Source organism: Saccopteryx leptura, chromosome 8, assembly GCF_036850995.1.
Source record: "Saccopteryx leptura isolate mSacLep1 chromosome 8, mSacLep1_pri_phased_curated, whole genome shotgun sequence".
NCBI lineage: Eukaryota > Metazoa > Chordata > Mammalia > Chiroptera > Emballonuridae > Saccopteryx > Saccopteryx leptura.
The window spans coordinates 69,726,887-69,747,921 of NC_089510.1; the positions used below are offsets into that span (position 1 = coordinate 69,726,887).

Genomic DNA, 21,035 nt, shown 5'->3' on the forward strand with positions numbered 1-21,035 from the left:
CCCTCTGTGGCCATTTGCCCTTCTCCAGTTTGGGGAGTGGATGTCCTGTGAAGGTGTGACCTGGGCAGTAGGAGCTGAGCTGCCTGAGTCCCTAGGTCCTGATCACTTTGAACTCCACTCCTTAGGGCACACTGCGAGCCTCCTCCCGGCTCCATGACGAGCTCTTCCGAAAGATCCTTCGAAGCCCTATGAAGTTTTTTGACACGACCCCCACGGGGAGGATTCTCAACAGGTTCTCCAGAGACATGGATGAAGGTAGGTTCCAGCACTTCCTCGCTGTGCCCTCCAGCCCTCGGGATGACACTCCTGGTAATGCAGGTCCATCCAGCCTTAGGTTCTCAGAGCACAGTGGCTGCTGGTGTTTGCACCAAGAACGTCGTAGTTCTGGTGTTTTCTCCAGGATGCAACTTATTTTTAGGCAAAGGATCCATCTGACTTTTCACCTTTCGTCTAAGTTTTAATTTGACCTTATTTAACCTCAAAACAAATTCAGAGGATTGAGTTAGTATAAAGGTGGAGAATTGAGTTAGAATGGGGCATCTGAGATTCCAGAGCACATATTTATTTGGAAGTAGTCCATTACTTTCTGAACACCTACAGCCTCTAGCCGGTTTTCTGACTGCTGCATGGGCTGTGTCAGCACCAGGACTTAAATACTTCCCAGAGCCCAGATTATTAGTTACGCCATCTGGCATTTATTGAGGGTCTACTGTGTGCTGAATGTTCTGCGTGCCTTCTCCTAATCCTCACGGCAGCCCTGTGAGGTGAATGTTGATTGTGTCACCCACTGAATATGTGAGAAAGCTGATGTCTAGAAAGGTTAAATAACTTGCCCAAAATTGCAGAGTTATCAGATAACAAAGCTGGGAATTGAACCTAGATCTTTTTGACTCCAGGGCTGATGTTTTTACTGCACTGTGCTGCCGCTGTAGAAGGTGTTCATTTCAGATGTTGATAAGCGGTGTAAAGCCATGGCCACAGGTAGCAAGGTCTTAGCCATCACTGGTACCCAGATGATTCATGATGGGATCCCATTTCTGCTAAATACACAAACTGTGCGCACGCACACAGAGAAAAAACTAAAAAAAAAATCAGTGGTATTAATATTTTTGGGATTTGCATGAAAATACTCCAATACCCCTCCCCTCCAAAAAAACTGTAGGGAAAAGATAGCCAAAAAAGAGATGAAAATATTGATAACTTTTCAAGTTTGTATACTCTTGATTGTGTGTATGTTTAAAACTTTCCATGATGAAAATTTTCTTACATGTCAGCAGAAATTCACTGGTTTTGGTCAGAATTAAGATTATGTGTAATCTTTTTTTATGTATTTATTTTAAAAATATTTTATGCCTGACCTGTTGTGGCTCAGTGGATAGAGTGTTGACCTGGGATGCTGAGGTCACAGGTTCGAAACCTCATGGTTGCCACTTGACGCTGGGATCATTGACATGACCACGAGGTTGCTGGCTTGAGACCGAGGATTACTGGCTTGCGCGAGGGGTCATTGGCTCGGATTGAGTCACTTCACACCCCAGCCCCGGTCAGGGCACATATGAGAAACAATCAGTGAACAACTAAAGTGATGCAACTATGAGTTGATGCTTCTCATCTCTCTGCCTTCCTGTCTGTCTGTCTCTGTCTCTCCCCCTTCATCTCAAAAAAAGTTGTACACAGCATATATTACTTTGTAAAGGGAGGAAATGTGTTAAGGGATCGGGCAGCATAGTGAGCCAAAAAGAAGGCATGGGGAGAAAGACTACTTAAATATTCTTGGAACAAGAAAAATTAGAGCCACCAGGTTTCTAGATTTTTCTTTGATCAGGCCGTTTGAAAAAACAACATTTCAGGTAGGATTTTGGGAAATCTCTTCTTGTTTTCTTTGTAAATGTTTGGTTTTGTCTTTCCTGTTTGCGGATCCTCACAGCCTGACACTTGTTTCTTTTCGGTCTCCCCAGTTGATGTGCGCCTGCCTTTCCAGGCCGAGATGTTCATCCAAAACGTCATCCTCGTGTTCTTCTGCGTTGGCATGATCGCAGGGGTCTTCCCGTGGTTCCTGGTAGCAGTGGCGCCCCTCGTCATCCTTTTTGCAGTTCTGCACATTGTGTCCAGGTAAAGAGGACGGGTCGTGTCTTTCAGGGCAGAGGATAGAGCTGGAGGTGCCGTCTGCCCTCTGACTGGAGCTTGTTCTCTCTCCAGGGTCCTGATTCGAGAACTAAAGCGTCTGGACAATATCACGCAGTCACCTTTCCTCTCTCACATCACATCCAGCATCCAGGGCCTTGCCACCATCCATGCTTACAGCAAAGGGCAGGAGTTTCTACACAGGTTGGTGCTGAGGTGGCAGGGGCTCGCAGGGGAGCCAGCACCCCTGAATTTAGTCAGAATAGGGGATTTTATTTTTTATTTTATTTTTTTGTATTTTTTTTGTATTTTTCTGAAGCTGGAAACGGGGAGAGACAGTCAGACTCCCGCATACGCCCGACCGGGATCCACCCGGCACGCCCACCAGGGGCGAAGCTCTGCCCACCAGGGGGCGATGCTCTGCCCCTCCGGGGCCTCGCTCTGCCGCGACCAGAGCCACTGTAGTGCCTGGGGCAGAGGCCAAGGAGCCATCCCCAGCGCCTGGGCCATCTTTGCTCCAATGGAGCCTTGGCTGCGGGAGGGGAAGAGAGAGACAGAGAGGAAGGAGGGGGGCTGGAGAAACAAATGGGCGCTTCTCCTATGTGCCCTGGCCGGTAATTGAACCCGGGTCCCCTGCGCGCCAGGCCAACGCTCTACCGCTGAGCCAACCGGCCAGGGCAGAATAGGGGATTTTAAAGCTCATTACTAAAAAGGACTAGTGCCTGACCAGACGGTGGCACAGTGGATAGAGCGTCAGACTGGGATGCGGAAGACCCAGATTCGAAACCCCGAGATCGCCAGCTTGAGCACGAGCTCATCTGGGTTGAGCAAAAAAAAAAGCTCACCAGCATGGACCTAAGGTCGCTGAGCAAGGAGTCACTCGGTCTGCTGAAGGCCCACGGTCAAGGCACATATGAGAAAGCAATCAATGAACAACTAAAGTGTCGCAACAAAAAACTGATGGTTGATGCTTCTCATCTCTCTCCGTTCCTGTCTGTCTGTCCCTGTCTATCCCTCTCTCTGACTCTCTGTCCCTGTAAAAAATAAATATAATAAATAAAAAGGACTAGTTATTTTATTGTCTTCTATTAAAATTCACTTGTTGGTGGAACTCCCTTCTGAGCAAATGAGATGACAAAAATACAGACTCGGTGTCTGTTGGCTTTTGGTCCTCAATGGTGATATTTGATGGAGTTTTGCTTATTTTTTTTGGAACAGTAAAAGATAGTCATGGATATTAGACTGACATTTTATTTAGTTGTTGAATATTGTTTATATAAGACATATATGTACCTAGAGAGTCATTGTGGAAGTTGTATTAATAGGAAATGGGAACTAACTTAAAGTCCTTTAACTCTTGGTTTAAAAGCTATGGTGTTCTCATAGGGTAGAATATTATGTGGCCCTTAAAAAACATGAGGCACTGATAAGGTACTGATACAGGATGATTTCTAGATACGTTAGCAAGGTGCAGATGTGTGTGTGCTGTTCTCTCTTTTCAGTGTGTGTTTGTCAGTACAGCAGTTAGAATATCTCTGAAAGAATACACAGAAACTAGTCGTTGCTCCCGGAGAGGGGAGCTGCGCTGAGTAGCTGGAGAATGGGCAGGAGAAAAACTGACTTTTCATGGTTAAACTTTTGTACTTTTTAAATAGTTTGTCCTGTGCATATATTGTCTATTCTAAAAATTAAGCAATTTATTTTTAAAAAGAAAATCTAGAGTAAAAAGATTAGGTGGCTCAGTGGATAGAGTGTCGGCCTGGCACATGGACGTCCCGGGTTCAGTCTGCTTCCTCCCTTTCTTCTCTCCCTCTCTCCTTCTTCCCTCCTACAGCCAGTGGCTCAGCTGGTCTGAGCATCAGCCTCAGGTGCTGAAGATAGCTTAGTTGATTCGAGCATCGGCCCTAGATGGGGGTTGCCAGATGGATCCTGGTCAGGGTGCATGCAGGATTCTATCTGTCTACTCTTCTTTCACTTAAACATGATTAGATTAAACAACTCAGAAAAATATCTTAACTTTCATTGAAAAGATAAAAATATTCTGACTTGGTACGTGTGTGTATCCATACATGTATATGTAAGTGCATTGAAAAAAATGCTAGAAGGAAATACAGCCAAATATTAACTCAGGTTTTAACTGGTAACATTACAGGACTTTTGCATTTTCCCCTTTTTTATTGTATTTTCTAATTTTCTCTAAAGAGCACCTACCTTTCTTTTTAAGTGAGAGGAGAGGAAATAGACTCCTGCATACACCCCAACTGGAATCCACCTGGCAACCCCTATCTGGGATCAATGCTTAAATCAACCAAGCTATTTTTAGTGCCTGAGACTGACACTTGGACAAATCAAGTGCCCAGCCAACACTCGAATCAGTAGAGACACTGGCTGCAAGAAGGGAAAGGGAGGAGAAGAGAAACAGATGGTTGCTTCTCTTGTGTACACTGACCAGGAATCAAACCTCGGATATCTATATGCCAGGCCAGTGCTCTATCCACTGAGCAAACTAGCCAAGGCAAGAGCACATGTCTTACTGTGAGGAAGAAATGTACTTTTTTTTTAATACACATTCGTCTGGAAAGACTTCCTGCTCTGTAGTCCTAAATTCTATGTGGCGCCTGAGCCTTCAGATGGGTCTGATCTTTTCTCTAGGGCCCCTGGTAACAGCAGTGTCTCCCCTTCTTCATTGGCAAAGGGGTTTTTTCCTGTGGTTTAACGCCTGGTTTTGTTCCGTGGCCTTGGGAAGCAGGTATCATTCTGCTCAGTGATGGTGTATGAGCAAAGTGTGTCCCCTTTTCCTGGCCTCGGGCTGTTTCTGCAGTATGTCTTTGTAACCTTTCTTTCTTTGAGAAAAGGACCCCTGACATAGACATTTTTGTTTTTGTTTTGTTTTTTTTTTAAAGATTTTTATTGATTTTAGAGACAGGAGAAAGAGAAAGAAGAAGGAGAGAGAGAGAGAGAGAGAGAAAGGCAGGGTGAGGAGTGGTAAGCATCAACTTCTTGTTGCTTCTTGTATGTGCATTGACTGGGCAAGCTCGGGGTTTCAAACTGGCAACCTCAGCGTCCTAGATTGATGCTTTATCTACTGCACCTCCACAGGTCTTTATTTGGTTTCCTTCCACCATGCTTTCTCTATGCTGTTAGAGTAGTTTCCTCTAACATTTTATTTTTTTTAAGTGAGAGTAGGTGAGGCAGAGACAGATTCCTGCATGTGCCCTACCAGGATCCACCTGGCAAGCCCCTAAGGGGGGATGCCCTACCCATCTGGGGCATTGCTCGGTTGCTCCACAACCAAGCTATTCCTAGTACCTAAGGCCAACTCCCTCAAACCAATTGAGCCATGGCTGCATGGCTGCAGGAGGGGAGGAGAGAGAGAGAGAAAGAGAAAGAGAGAAAGAAACAAGAGGGGGAGAGGTAGAGAAGCAGATGGTCTCTTCTCCTGTGTGCCCTGACTGGAAATCAAACCCAGGACATCCACACACCAGGCTGACACTCCCAATGAGCCAACTGGCCAAGGCCCTCTAACATCCTTAATACGTTTCTTTAAAGGGTAAAACTAGAAAACCCTATGTCTTCCAATGTGTGGAACCTAGGAAATACTTAAATATTTGTCCCCCATTCATATTTCACCAGAGCTTTGACATCATTCATGACCAAGGTCAGGTGGTACTTTATTTGCCTATTAGTTATTCTGCCTTCTTCACAGGTACCAGGAGCTACTGGATAATAACCAAAGCCCTTTCTTCTTGTTCACGTGCGCAATGCGATGGCTGGCCGTGCGTCTTGACCTCATCAGCATTGCCCTGATCACCACCACGGGGCTGATGATCGTGCTCATGCACGGGCACATTCCCCCGCCATACGCAGGTCTTGCCATCTCTTACGCCGTCCAGGTCAGTCTCCTGGGATGGGGACACCACCTTCGCTCATTTGCACCCTTCCTATATTGGCCTGGGAGAGGCATGATGGGGCCTCTCCCCTAAGCCACCATTTCACCTTTGACTCCTGGAATTCCTCACAGACTGCTTTGACAGTAACCGTGTGGTCTTGGCTGGGGCCGGAGGATGGGAGAGATGTAGGACCAGTATGTAGGAATAAAGGGTTTTAAGGCTGTTGCATGTGTTTGAGAAACAGGTGCTATTTTCTTCATAAAGGTGTTTTTGAAAATAGTTTGATTGTAGACCTCTCCTGTCATCTCTGGCCTCTTCATAGACTTCTAAGAAATACTATACCCTGAGGATGTTTCTTTCATGTATATTTTATTTTCAGGCTCCTGCTTTTACAAATACTGTTACATATGTAGACCTTCTGGCCCCTAGGGATGGTTTAAGGTCTTTAGCTCAAAGAACGATTGGGAACTTGAGCTCTGATTAGGTATTTGAAGGTGTTAAGGAATTCTTAATGTTTTATGTCATCATGGTATTGAATAATGGTATTGTGTTTTTAAAGAGTCTTTGTATTTTAGAGAGATATAAGCTGGAATATTTATGGATGAAATGATAGAATATATGGGATTTGCTTCCAGATAATACAGAAAGATAGGATAGTATAAATGAAACAATACTATCTGTGAGTTGACAATTTTCTAAGATGGATGATTGTTACGTAGGAATTATTATACTGTCCTCTCTCCTCTTGTATGTTTGACATTTTTCCATAGTGGAAAGATAAAGAAGTAGCCAACGGAAACCTGAGAAGAGATACACATCTTCACAGATTCCCAAAAGTGTGTGTGCACGTGGTGCACTTACCCGATTAGTGGGTGGGCAGTAACAGAAGCGCACAGGTGTCCTGCGAGCACTTCTGCAGGGCCTGTTGCTGAGTGGACTTTCCTGGCAGCACTCCCACTAGCTGCTTGCAGGTCGACATGTATCTCCATCTGCTGTGACTGCCACAGCAGGTGCAGGTACACGTATGACACGACAGATACGTGTTCCTAGGCATGTAAAGATGATGGAAAGCCTTTGGGTACAGGAAAGTTAGTGCCAGCAGTACCACGATGCCACCTGCATTCACGGTGAATTACAGATGATTAGGGGGTGATAGGGATTGTCTTAAATGTTTAGAGAACAACTTGGTTCCTAAAACCAACTGTTGTATGTGCCCCGTTGGTTTTTGTGATTGAGTTGTGGTCCCCTAGATGAAGGAATTTTCTGGTGTTGGCCTAGCATATATTGATAATGAACTCTCTCTTGGATTTTTGCTTTCCATGATCAGTTAACGGGGCTGTTCCAGTTTACTGTCAGACTGGCATCCGAGACAGAAGCTCGCTTCACCTCAGTGGAAAGGATCAACCACTACATCAAGGTCAGACTGCAGCAGGCCTTGTACTGCGATCTGACACTTCAGAGGGTCATTTTACCCTTTTTCTGCCTCAGGTAGATGCGCAAGGAGGAGGCGTGTCTTCTCCCACAGGAGAGGACCAGCAATCCCTCCAGTGTACCTGGAACAGAAAAGGGAATTAGCATGAGTTTCCAAATATATTTGTGAATTGTGTCATTGAGAACTTAACGTTCATCAGCTAATTTCCAAAATGCCGCAAACCTTGTGAGTTCAGTTCAGCTAACGAATGAAACATTTTCTCATACATCGTGTAAAACCATGTATTGATTTAAATCTCAGCCTGGCTCACTTGTTCTTAACCAGACATGGCCTTTAGGACCCCCTATGGTGCTTTAGGCAAAGACAAGCAAGGGCCTCTTTCTGGAGATGATCCTGAGGCAGGGAGCCTGGCTTCAGATGCTTTAAAACCTCCATAGCTAATTCTAAACTGCATTCATAGTTGAAAAAAACAGTCAATTTAGTTGCTACTGAGATTACCTAGCTCTTCCCACCTCCCCTTAGTAACCCTGCAATCTTGCCACGGGGCAGCGTCTTGCTAATGTCCTTGTTGGAGCTCTGAAAGCAATTTTCTCTAGAGAGAAGCAGAGTGATGAGTAGTTAATGTTCTCAAATTGAACTTCGTTCTCAGGAGTTACCTATCTTGTGAACTGCCCACGGACTGCATCAGCGTTTATATCATTGTTTACGTGGGAGGAGTACATTCCAAGTTCTAAGTAGTTGACTTATGAGCCTAATTTTGAAAAACTACCCTTTTTCTTGGGAACTTGTATATTATGTAAACTGTTTTCTAGCAGAGGCATGCTTCCCTGACTTGTTTTGACCATGAACCTCATTAGTCATAGGGTATTTCTCAAACTTAGAAAAGATTATTCTGAGAAAGGATGGCATAGAGCAATCTACTATGTCTGCTAATAGCTGTTCCTTATGTTCTTTGTCAGCTTTCTTTGCCCAGTGTGCTGGTCTGTGGACGAGACATGCATGTGTATATGAGTGGGTAGAGTTTGCTTTAATTTCACTGTTGGTCAGCGCCTCTGAGTGGAGAGGTCGGGATGGGTAGTCAGCCATGGTACACAGTGACCCAAGCACAAACCAGTCATATTTCTGAGGACTGGCTCCCACTGCCTGTTCCAACCTGGATGCTTGTCCCGGCACAGAGCCCTTCCAGCTTGGAGTTTTACACTTCCCAGAGCGCTATAGCCTTTGGCTCTTACTTCCCTTTAATGCTTTAAGCCCCATAAAGTTTTTTTATTTTTTATTTTTTTGATAGACACCAAAACTTTTAAAACATTGTGAGATTTGACTGTTGAGAACAAAAATTACAAGCTCTTATTATTAAACCCAGAATTTTGAAGCTTTAATGGATATCTAAGATGATCAAATCCAGTCCCCACAGTTTGTGGATGAGGAACTAAAACCTAGAGTGGAGACGGGATACACCCGTTCACAGAGCTGTGAGTGCAGAATCGGGATTAGAGTCTGTCTCCTGGGTTCACCAAGATGCACCGGAATGCCAGGATCTGGTTAAGTGTTCAGTAAATGTTGTTACCTCTCTTTGGGTTTAGGCCAGTGGTTTTCAAATAGTGGAATCCTGTTTTGAGTGGAATATTTTCAAAGAATTCCAATAAAAACTACTGGGTTGAAGAGGAGTAGAAGGCCTCACCCCCCCCCCCCACCTTGGCCTCCAAGACCCTTGTCGCAGGTGTCCCCAAACTACAGCCCACGGGCCGCATGCGGCCCCCTGAGGCCATTTATCCGGCCCCCACCGCACTTCCGGAAGGGGCACCTCTTTCATTGGTGGTCAGTGAGAGGAGCACTGTATGTGGCAGCCCTCCAACAGTCTGAGGGACAGTGAACTGGCCACCAGTGTAAAAAGTTTGGGGACCCCTGCCCTTGTGGGAGAATTTCTTAAGACGGAAGGCAGTGTGGAAGTCGCTGCCTGCCCCAGCTGCTGCTCATTAGCGAGCCACCGTGGGCTTAGCAGCCACTGTACTCTGTCTCTAGCTGAGCACTTACTGCCAAGGAACACTTTCACAGCAAGGGGCCAGGGCTGTGGTGGTTCTGGTTTCACTTTTCTATGGAAAACCCCAGAATCTGCGGTCAGTCTGAACCATCCGCTTCTGTCTCCCTAGACACTCTCTTTGGAAGCTCCTGCCAGAATTAAAAACAAGGCTCCCTCCCCTGACTGGCCCCAGGAAGGAGAGGTAACCTTTGAGAATGCGGAGATGAGATACCAGGAAAATCTGCCTCTGGTCCTGAAGAAAGTGTCCTTCACCATCAAACCTAAGGAGAAGATCGGCATCGTGGGGCGGACGGGATCAGGTAAGGACACTCCAAGGCTCCTCTGGAGAACCATTTGAACCTGTCGGAGTTAAGTTTGGGGCCTATGATTGACTGCTTGTTGACTGTCACTCTAATCCCTTCAACCAGGTCCCCTGTAGATGAGTGATTCATGTCTCAGGTCTCACTAAACCACTTTTCTAGGAGTATTTTCAACCCAGCTTTTCTAACATTTAGTGCTTTTTCTAATCATGAAAGTGCACATTCTCACTGCAGGACACGCGGAACGTGTTGCAAATTACAAAGGGGAAAAGCAGCCATCACTCCACTATGTGGAGACAATTACAGTTGAAATTTTAGTGGGTATCTCCCAGGCATTTTCTGTCAACAAATAAGTTTACAAAAATGAGGTCATTTTACACACACTGTTTTATGGCCTGCTTTTAAAACCTCCAAATATTCTTCATGTCAGTTAATATTCTCTGACATGATTTTTATGCAGCATAAGAAGTTCTATTTTGTGAATCACCATAATTTATACTTAACAAGCTCCAGTTGTAGGCGTTAGTGCGGCTGTTGGTGGTTCACTGTTCTGAGGAGCACTGCAGTGAACATCCTTCTTTCTATAGGAAATTCGAAGTCTTTCGGGTCTCTGTGACCTATTCCGGGGTCGCCTCATGTTCATCGGAGGCTAATGCAGCTCTGAATAAGGAAACTAGGTGCCTTTGGAGACAGAAATGGTTTTCTTGATTTGACATCAGTTGCAAAGAACTAGAGAATTGGCCTTTGTTTTAGGCATTTACTGCACCCTTATTCTTAGAAGTGTATTATATATTCCCATTAGGTTTCTAGGCTCAAGACTTCACCAATTTCTTTCTTTCCCTTTTTCCTTCCTTAATAACATTTCACAGACTCTTACCTCCTTTTGCCCTGTTTACCCTTGTATAAGAGGTCTCCCTGGGTCAGTTCTCATTGGCTTTCTGGACCTAATGCTTCCTTTTCATCAAAACTCTTCTAGCTTATTTTTTCTTGCCATAAAAAAAAATAAAAAAAAAAAAAAAGGCTCACATCTTTTCTGGCCAATTTACTTGAAAGAACCTGCCAGGAAAAAAGGAAAGTCATTTCCTACTCCCTGTTTGAAGGAATTATTTCATGTCAAAACAAGGTGCTGCCTCTAGGTATTTTGCACTGGCAAGACAACGCTCAGCCAAGGAGGGGGCTGTCTCCCAGGTTCTGCTCTGTCCCTTGAGCTGCCGCTACTGCACTGGCTCCCAGGGGTACCCTACTCTCCCGGAAGCTCTGACTGGGGTCCCTTCCCATCCCATGGTTTTCCTTTCACATAAATAAAACAGACCAAAATTTTCACCAAGATTTTATTAAACCAGAAGTAGTGACTGAAGAGAAATAAACAAGAAAAATAAAATAACTATGAATAGCCTGACTTATAAGGACTAAACCCTAATCCTAATCAGCTTCTTCCAGGGCTCAGAGAGCCTGGCCCTGCTATGGTTGTGAGGACTTTGTTGCATTTTTTACCAGCACTTTCTGTAAGGTATTTTCCCCACCGAGGAAGAAGGAAGGGCATAGCCACGAAGTGTGGAATAATAAAAGCTTTATTCAGAGCGCTTCCTGGACGATGTTCTCTGGTCCAGGGGACAGGGGCCAGAGAAGTTGCACGGATGCTTCCGTGTGGGGGTAATTTATAGGGTCGTTGGGGGGTCGAGTTGATATGATGTGGTGAAATTTCATTGGCTGACAGACGGTCACTCTTTTTCAAAGGGCTCCTGGGAAGTTTCTTTTGGCGCACATGGGTGTGGGCGGTTCCAGCCAAAGTTCCCAGGTCTGGTTCTTCACGTTACTTTCCCCCATTGCCAACCGACCTCACATTCCGACCTTTTATGTTAGATAGGGGCGCTGCTATTCGTCTGGCTCCTTCCTGCTGGTTAGGGGCGTCATCGGGAAGGGAAGTTGGAAGGTGGTGGTTCTGAGGGGAGTCGCATATATGGGTGTAGGAGTATCTGTTTGACCATGACTCGAGAAACTTCACGGATGCAGTCTTTTTAGTGAGCTGGAGATGGGTAGGGCCCAGTGTTTCCGACTGCCAGCAGTCCTGTATGGGGCAAGCCACTTCTGTAGCATTACCCAGGGCTCGGTGATGGTGATGGGGGTCTTCGAGTCTGGGCTGTGTCAGTCGTCCATGAGACCTAGGGGTTCAAGTGGTGAGCCCTCCTGGCTGGCTTCGCCTCCCATTTGGGTGGCTTGTCCTCCACGTAGAGACGCTGAGGACGATTCTGTTGCCCAAAAGGGGCAATCGCTCCGCCAGTGACTGGGCTGCTTGCAGTCAGGGCAGGGCTTGGTGGGCAGCCTTGGGCAGGGGCACTGCTGGGCCCATTGACCCTCCTTGCTACATTTCGGCCCGGACTTGGGTCGGGCACCTCCTGTGCCCTTCCGCTGTTGCTCTGCCAGCCTCAGGGCTGCCACAAGAGCCTGGGTTTGGAGAGTTACCTTTTGCTGCATGCAGGCCTGGCGAACAGCCTTGGCCTGTTTCTACTAAAAAAAAACTTTAAATGCCATGTTCACCAGGTCTCAGATGGGGTTTGGGGGTTGAGAATAAGAGGAGGGGGGCTCCTGGGGAGCCTGGCACCTAGATCCAGCTGGAAACGCTGGAGCAAGAGGCAGGACAGGGCCAGAACTTCCTGGGGTTGGACCGTGGTGTGAGGGCCAATGGCTGGTGGAAGGTCTGACAGACGAGGGGCTTAAGAACACAGTGGAGAAGGGAGGGGCCCCTGGCCGGCAGGGGAGGAGAAAGAAGGACTGGTATTTGCAGGTGAATGAGAAACAGGATCTGGCGAAGGGAGAGGAGGAGCCTGATAGGATGGAGGGAGCCATGCAGGAGAGGAAGAGAGTTGGGGGTCGGGCGAAGGAGGAAAGATCAGAAGTGGAGGGTTTAGGTGAGGTTTCTCTGGCCAAAAAGGGCTTGTGCTGTAGAACAGGCGGCACAGAGATTAGGACAGGAGCACAAATACTAGAAGCCATGAATGTAAGGGATCTCCAACCAGTTCCCAGTTCTTTGGCAATAGTTAAATTGGTGAGGGTGTTAAAATCGAAAGTCTCGGCCTGACCTGTGGTGGCGCAGTGGGATAAAGCATCGACCTGGAAATGCTGAGGTCGCTGGTTCAAAACCCTGGGCTTGCCTGGTCAAGGCACATATGGGAGTTGATGCTTCCAGCTCCTCCCCCCTTCTCTCTCTCTGTCTCTCCTCTCTCTCTCTCTGTCTCTCCCTCTCCTCTCTAAAAAAATGAATAAATAAAAAATCAAATAAATAAACCTTAAGATTAAAAAAAAATTAAAAAAAAAAAATCGAAAGTCTCTTCAGGAGACCACCTGGTTCGATTATCCAGTGGGTTCTGTGGCCTGGCCACAGTGGAGAAGAACAGTTTCTTCTTTAGGGAGGGAGAGATTTCAGCTAAGTCACTCCAGTAGTGTTTTTGGATCAGGTTTAGATTCCTGTGCCTCCCATGGCCGCCCTCAGTTCTCAGAGTGATCAGAGATGAGAATTGGTGTCCCGCAACTCACGCTCTGGCCACTGGACAGTTAGGTAGAGTGGATGTGTCCAGGACGTCTCCACGGGCACACACGAACTCGGAATGGATAAGAGATCCCTGATGCAGTTGCGATTACGGACAGGGAGTCTCGGTGGAAAGAACTGAGAGGAGGCTGGAGGCAGGGGACTTACTGCACCATGTGCTGAAGTGGGTGGGAGGTCGGAGATCCTGGTTCTTCCTAGGAAGGGAAAGGAGAGGAGCGGTCCTTGTGGACTTCAAACCCCTCCTGGGTTTCAGCACCAAATGTAAGGTATTTTCCCCACCGAGGAAGAAGGAAGGGCATAGCCCACGAAGTGTGGAATAATAAAAGCTTTATTCAGAGCGCTTCCCAGACAATGTTCTCTGGTCCAGGGGACAGGGGCCAGAGAAGTCTCACGGATGCTCCCATGTGGGGGTAATTTATAGGATCGTTGGGGAGGGGTCGAGTTGATACGACGTGGTGAAATTTCATTGGCTGACACAGTCGCTCTTTTTCAAAGGGCTCCTGGGAAGTTTCTTTTGGCGTGCATGGGTGTGGGCGGTTCCAGCCAAAGTTCCCGGTCTGGTTCCTCACGTGACCTTCCCCCATTGCCAACCAACCTCACACTTTCCATCAGAGATTCAGAGAACTGTAGTCTTCTAGTCCAGGAGTTCCAAACTTAGGCATTGTTTGTTAAGGTGGAGCAACTTAACTTATTTGTTTATTTGAGCACCATTTCTTAGCTTTAGAATCAGGGGTCCCCAAACTATGGCCTGCAGACCGCATGCGGCCCCCTGAGGCCGTTTATCCGGCCCCCGCCGCACTTCTGGAAAGGGCACCTCTTTCATTGGTGTCAGTGAGAGGAGCACTGTATGTGGCGGCCCTCCAACGGTCTGAGGGACAGTGAACTGGCCCCCTGTGTAAAAAGTTTGGGACCCCTGGTTAGATCTTAAACCACTGCTTCGGCACTGAGGAGAATCACCCTGCCCTTCCTTTCATCTAGGTCAGGGGCCACTAACCTGACCTCCCAATCCTGAATAAAGCCAGTCACGATTAGGAGAAGGCCTTATTAAGAACTGTCCTGCTGCATGGCCTTGGGGTTCCCAACTCATTTCTGGTAGGTAGATATAAGGAGTCCTGCCTCAGGAAGGTGGGTGTTTCTCCAGGTTCCCATTAGGTCATTTAACAGTGGCCTGCCCAGGGGACAAATATTGACAGTGGGGATGTGGCTACAGACCCTGGCAAGGCAGGATGTTTGTACCCTCAGTGACCACTGAGCAGATGAAGTCATGAGGCTTTTGTGAGAGGTCTTTCAGAATATGGAGACAGGAGAAGGGTAGGCAGCCAAGGAAATGTGGTCTAAAAGCTAAAATCCTGTAGTTTTTCATCTAAACTATGGGTCTGAGTTGCAGGAATGTAGATAGCACTATGTCAAAACTTTTTTTGGGGGGGAGTGGGAGCGGGACACTAATTAAGAGCTTTTTAAATGTTTATACATTTTGACATAGTAGTTTCCATTCTGAGAATCTGTCCCAAGGGAATCATTTTAGGTAGGAGCAAAGTTTGAGCACTGACATATGCCATAACCTTAATACAGGGAGTGTTAGAAAATTACATGTCCAGCACTAGAGACTGGATAAGTAAGAGTACATCTACATGATGCACTCTATTGCCGCCACCAAAACCTTATCTTGAAAAGTTAATCATAGAATTGAATGCTTGTTACGTAATGTTAAGTAGAAAACTGTGATTATGATGTTATTGATAGTACATATAATGTCAACTCTGAGAAAAAGGCTAAAAGGAAATGTGTCAAAATAACAGTAGTGATTATGAGAGATTGAATTACTTACATAACTTAAAATGAGGATCAGTTAAGAAAAGCTGTTCTGTGTCCTGGCCGGATAACTCTGTTGATTAGAACATTGTCCAGAAGCACAGAGGTTGCTGGTTTGATCTCGGGTCAGGGAGCATACAGGAACAGATCGATGCCCCCCCCTCAAAAATCAATAAAATAAGCATAAAAAAAATTAAATAGAAAAGCTGTTCTGCTTATCACTGTGATACCGAACTGATTGTTTATCCCCGAACCTGCTTTTCTGCCACAGTTCCCTGTCCTGGCAAAGTCACGTGTAGCCATTCATGTAGTGAGTCCAAAGCCTCCTTCCTTTGTGTGTTTGCCCCAGAACTTCTTCCATTCCCCAGCTGTTGCTGTGGCGATTCAAGGCCTTGTCTTGTTTCTCTCTCAGCAATGTTAAGGGGACAGAAGAGAGAGAAGACATCTTGTCCTCTGGTTAGCCCCGGCTCCTTGCCGTAAGACCTGTTCTTGTCATTCTGCCTAAGAAACATTAAACACTGTTTACCTGTTCCTAAGATGAAAAGAAGGCGTTTTCCCATTTTGCTCTCATGAGAATGTAACGGCCTTTCCCATTCCTTCTCAGGCTGAAGCTGTGTGATGACATGTCTATGCTCGGTAGCTCAGGAAAACTCCTTTTTTGTTTTGTTTTGTGCTTTTATTTTTCTGTTTCTGGCTATCATTTTATACATTATCTGAGTTAATCTTTTGAAATAATGATTGTATAGAAATAGAAAATTAAGTGATCTTGCCCTGATAATCAACAGGTTTTGTAAGTTGCTGACGAGCTACATTTTTGCATGTCTCTGGCTCGTCAGGGAAGTCCACGCTGGGGATGGCCCTCTTCCGCCTGGTGGAGTTATCTGGAGGCTGCATCAAGATCGATGGAGTGAGGATCAGTGACATCGGCCTTGCAGACCTCCGGAGCAAACTCTCCATCATTCCTCAGGAGCCAGTGCTGTTCAGTGGCACCGTCAGGTGAGGACCTGACGTCTGTCTGCATTGTGCCTCATTTCCAGGCCAGGTGGGTGGGCATGGTGGAGCCTCCATCTAGGACTGAGCCCTAGTGGCCTCCAGCCTAGAGCTTTTCCCACTTGACTACATGCTTCCCATGGCAGAGGTATGGGACAGCACCCTTGGACAGCACTCCTCGTGGATGAGACGAGACTCAGACCCTGCAACATGTGATGTGGACATCAGAGAGATGTGGGCTCAGATCTCCATTCCGAAACTTGTTTCCTCATAATATTATCCTCATCCATAAAATGGGGACATTATTAACACCTGTTATGAAGATGAATACATTTGCACAGATTATACCAGCACAGAGCCTAGCACATGATGAGCATTCAGTAAATGGTGGCAGCATTCTCAGCCTCATCGCCATCATCCTCCATCCTCCATGCTGTTCTCTCACCTGGGACCCTCAAAGTTGCAATTCTTTTTTTTTTAAGTAAGTTTATTTATTTATTTTTTTTCTTTACAGGGACAGAGAGAGAGAGTCAGAGAGGGATAGATAGGGACAGACAGACAGGAACGAAGAGAGATGAGAAGCATCAATCATCAGTTTTTCGTTTCAATACCTTAGTTGTTCATTGATTGCTTTCTCATATGTGCCTCGACTGCGGGCCTTCAGCAGACCAAGCAACCCCCTGCTTGAGCCAGCGACCTTGAGTCTTAAGCTGGTGAGCATTTTTTATTTTGCTCAAGCCAGATGAGCCTGCGCTCAAGCTGGCAACCTCGGAGTCTCGAACCTGGGTCCTGGGCATCCCAGTTCAACGCTCTATCCACTGCGCCACCACTTGGTCAGGCTCAAAGTTGCAATTTAATGATGGTTTTCAGGGATCATTACTACTCATGTTCTTCATTTTCCCACCTTTACTACTCTGGAATGATGCCTCTCTCTCTGAAATTTTCCTACATGCCAAAGATAAAATTCTTAGCCTATTAAAATAGTAACTAAGAAGGAAATATATTGAATCCCATTTTCTTTTCTTATACTATCCTACCTTTAGTTTGAAGCTTTTGCCTCCTAAAAACAATGTTTTTCCATAATTCTTGTTTATTCTTACTCAAGTTGCTTCTCTTTCGAAATAAAAAGTTTTAACTCTATAGTTGACCTAGATAGGAATTCTTTTCAAACCACTCTGAAAATAATATTACCATTTCCTCTTTAATTTATAGCAGTTTCAAAAAAACAACACATACTAATTATGTTTCAAATAACCACAGACAGTGTTTGCACTTGTCTTAAAAACCAGTTTTGCCTGACCAGGCGGTGGCACAGTGGATAGAAAGTTGGCCTGGATGCTAAGGACCCAGGTTTGAAATTCTGGGGTCTCCGGCTTGAGTGTGGCATCATAGACATGACCCCATGGTCACTGGCTTGGGCCCAAAGATCACTGCCTTAAAGTCCATGGTCACTGGCTTGAGTCCAAGGTCACTGACTTGAGCAAGAGGTCATTTGCTCTGCTGGAGCACCCCCTCCCTCATCAAGGCACATGTGAGAAAGCAATCAGTGAGTAACTAAGGTGCTGCAAGGAAGAATTGATGCTTCTCATCTCTCTCCCTTCCTGTCTGTCTGTCCCTCTCTTTTTCTCTCTCTCTTACTCTAAAACCAAACCAAACCACTTTTGGCCCTGGCTGATTTGTTCAGTGGATGGAGCATCAGCCCAGCATGTGGAAGTCCCAGGTTCAATCCCGGTCAAGGTACACAGGAGAAGCTACGATTTACTTCTCTTCCCCTTTCTCTCCCCCTTCTTTCTCTTCCCTTCTCATAGCAGTGGCTCAGTTGGTTCAAGTGTAGGCCCCAGGCACTGAGGATAGCTCAGTTGGTCTGAGCATTGGCCCTGGGCACTGAGGATAGCTCATTAGAGCATTGGCCCCAGGCAGGGTTTGCTGGGTGGTCCCTGGTTGGGGCATATGCAGGAGTCTGTCCTCTATCTCCCCTCCTGTCACTTAAAAACAAAAACAAAAACAAAAAACAGTTCTTCTGCCCCACCCATTTTCTTTGGAAATGGCATTTAAACTCACTCATTCAGGGAGATTTGGTAGATAAACTGAATTCTCACCTACTTTCATATAGGGTCAGCATTCTTGGTTGTGTTTATTTTGGCTTGTCACTAAAGCACTAATGAATTTGGACAGCATAGACTGGATTTGTTGATGATAAATAAGTCATTCCCTTTGGGTATTGAGATATAAAGGTCAAATAAGCAGTGTAAGAAGAGAACTAGAATTTATTAAACATTCAGATCTAAAATTAAGAAATTGATGGCCCTGGCTGATTGGCTTAGCGGTAGAGTGTTGGCTGGCGTGTGGATGTCCCGGGTTCGATTCCTGGACAGGGCATACAGGAGAAGCATCCATCTGCTTCTCCACCCTTCCCCCTCTCCTTTCTCTCTATCTCTTTCTTCCGTTCCCGCAGCCAAGGCTTCATTGGAGCAAAGTTGGCCCGGGCACTGAAGATGGCTACATGGCCTCTGTCTCAGGTGCTAGAATGGCTCTAGTTGCAACGGAGCAACTCCCTAGTGGGCATGCCGGGTGGATCCTAGTTGGCATATGCAGGAGTCTGTCTCTCTGCCTCCAGGCTTCTCACTTCAGAATAATACAAAAAAAAAAATTAAGAAATTGATCCCTGGCTGGGTAACTCAGTTGGTTAGAGCATTGTCCTGATACACCAAGGTTGCAGGTTCGATCCCCCATCAGGGAACATACAAGAACCAATCAATGAATGCATAAGTAAGTAGAACAACAAATAGATATTTCTCTCTCTTTCTATTCTTCTCTCTCTCCTTCCTCTCTTTCTCAAATCAATTAAAATATATATATATTTTTAAAGGGATTTTAAAGAAATTGAGAGGTATTGCCAAGGCTGCTCTTCCTTCCTCTAGCTCTCTCTACTTTTAGATGCCACAGGAACACCTTTGAGAATGAAACTGGCCTTAAAATTTTTGGCTTAGGACAAAACCATATTTTTCTTAATTTTTTAATTATCATTTGGTCAAGAGTTATAATAAGACATGCTCCCTTTTAGACTTCCTTGACTATGCCTCAGTGTTCATTGCACAGTTTTACAGTACTTCCTGTGCGTCTGAGTCGGGCTCCTGGAGGTTGTGGCAATGCACGGCCCGCCGACGTGCGCTGCTGTCTGCAGGACATCACGAAGCACAGCTTTACTGGGAGTTGGGGCCACTTGTCATCAGCCACAGAGACGTGTTGCCTCTTGATGAGCAAGCTGAGTTGTTGGTGTGCTCACGCCCTGAGTTTTTAGTTACTGAGCTCAGAATGCTTTTTGGGCATCAGCTGTGCAGTCTTAGGAAATCACAAGTTTCATTTCCGCCATCTGTACTTTTGGCCTTTGAAGTCAGCAGTAGACACTGAGGACAAATAAAATCCCAGACATTCTCTCCTCCTTCGTCCTCTCAGGTTTCTTATAGATCCCAAAGGTGAGTCAGCTTTTGGAGTTCTTTTGCTTTTCTTAGGAAATTACCATATTTTTCGCTCCATAAGGCGCACCTAACCATAAGACACACCTAGGGTTTTAAGGAGGAAGATAAGAAAAAAATTTTTCTGAACCAAATGGTGTGTTAAAATATTTAATCAAATACCACATTTTTCACTCCATAAGACGCACGGGCATTTCCCCCTCCATTTGGGGGGGGGGGGGGTGCGTCTTATGGAGTGAAAAATATGGTAGAAAACCTATATGAGTTTCCCAAAGCAAAGGGAGGACAGATCAGCTGTTTCCTCAGCTTCCTCTTAGAAACTCCAAATTTGGAGACTGTATCAAACACCATTAACCAGCATCCTGGGTGAGTACATCTTCTCCTTGAGATACCAGCATACAGTTAAGACATATTTTTTTTAAAATACTCTTAGAAAACAAGGTAAAACCAAATCAAACAGACAAAACTCAGAAAAAGTCACAAGATAGAAGTGTCTGAATTGTTCTACATAAAAATACCATCGAAGTCGTAGACTAGTCCATTTGGGGGCATACCCTGCCTAGATTAGCCAGAATCTCAGGCCATTTCAATAGCTGCATGCAGCCTTCCCTTATCCAGGTGTCTCTGTTGGAGCTCTGGGGCCTTTCTGTGGCCAGTCCCTTTTCTCTGCCTTTTGCCCTAAAGATTGGCTCCAAGAAGAGAGGTCCCTTCTTATCCTGTCCTAAACACTTGTGCTGACCTCCCTCTTTCATGGTCCTGAAAATACTTTCCTTTTCTTTTTCCAGAGGTCCCTGTGTTTCCTGGTCTCAGGAAGTCTGTCTCTTGCCTCTGCCCTAAGCAGCCCCTGCTGGAGTGCTTTCCGTCCTGGTGGACTGTCTGCAGCCTCGCTTGGCTGTGGTGAACTGCCCCTCCCTGAGACTCACTGACCACAGCTGTCACTAGTCTGTCTCTAAGTCTCAGCCTCCTCTCATCACCTGCATCTCTGCCTGGAGTGCTTTCCGTCCTGGTGGACTGTCTGCAGCCTCGCTTGGCTGTGGTGAACTGCCCCTCCCTGAGACTCACTGACCACAGCTGTCACTAGTCTGTCTCTTGCCTCTGCCCTAACCAGCCCCTGCTGGAGTGCTTTCCGTCCTGGTGGACTGTCTGCAGCCTCGCTGGGCTGTGGTGAACCTGCCCCTCCCTGAGACTCACTGACCACAGCTGTCACTAGTCTGTCTGAGTCTCAGCCTCCTCTCATCACCTGCATCTCTGCCTGGCTTCCCTTCATTAGCAAAAAGCAGTGTTCTCATTTCTTCCTATTCAGATGCTCTCTCCCTTGTTGATCTGCCCATTCATTTCTTTTACTCTTGAGGACTAGCTCTCAGCTCACAATCACAACGGTGACTGAAGCCACAAGTGACTTACTCTGTTTTGGTTCATTCTGG

The 21,035-nt window shown here is 46.0% G+C and overlaps 1 protein-coding gene across 2 annotated transcripts in view; it reads left to right on the forward strand.

The window, feature by feature from the left end:
* Positions 1-21,035, forward strand: part of ABCC5 (ATP binding cassette subfamily C member 5) — a 92,385-nt gene that overhangs the window by 61,282 nt on the left and 10,068 nt on the right. For both annotated transcript variants that reach the window (XM_066347867.1, XM_066347870.1), the window contains exons 20-26: positions 126-255; positions 1,959-2,112; positions 2,200-2,328; positions 5,831-6,017; positions 7,342-7,431; positions 9,597-9,786; positions 15,982-16,141. In XM_066347867.1, coding sequence (XP_066203964.1) covers positions 126-255; positions 1,959-2,112; positions 2,200-2,328; positions 5,831-6,017; positions 7,342-7,431; positions 9,597-9,786; positions 15,982-16,141 — 1,040 coding nt within the window. The remainder of the gene's footprint in view (positions 1-125; positions 256-1,958; positions 2,113-2,199; positions 2,329-5,830; positions 6,018-7,341; positions 7,432-9,596; positions 9,787-15,981; positions 16,142-21,035) is intronic.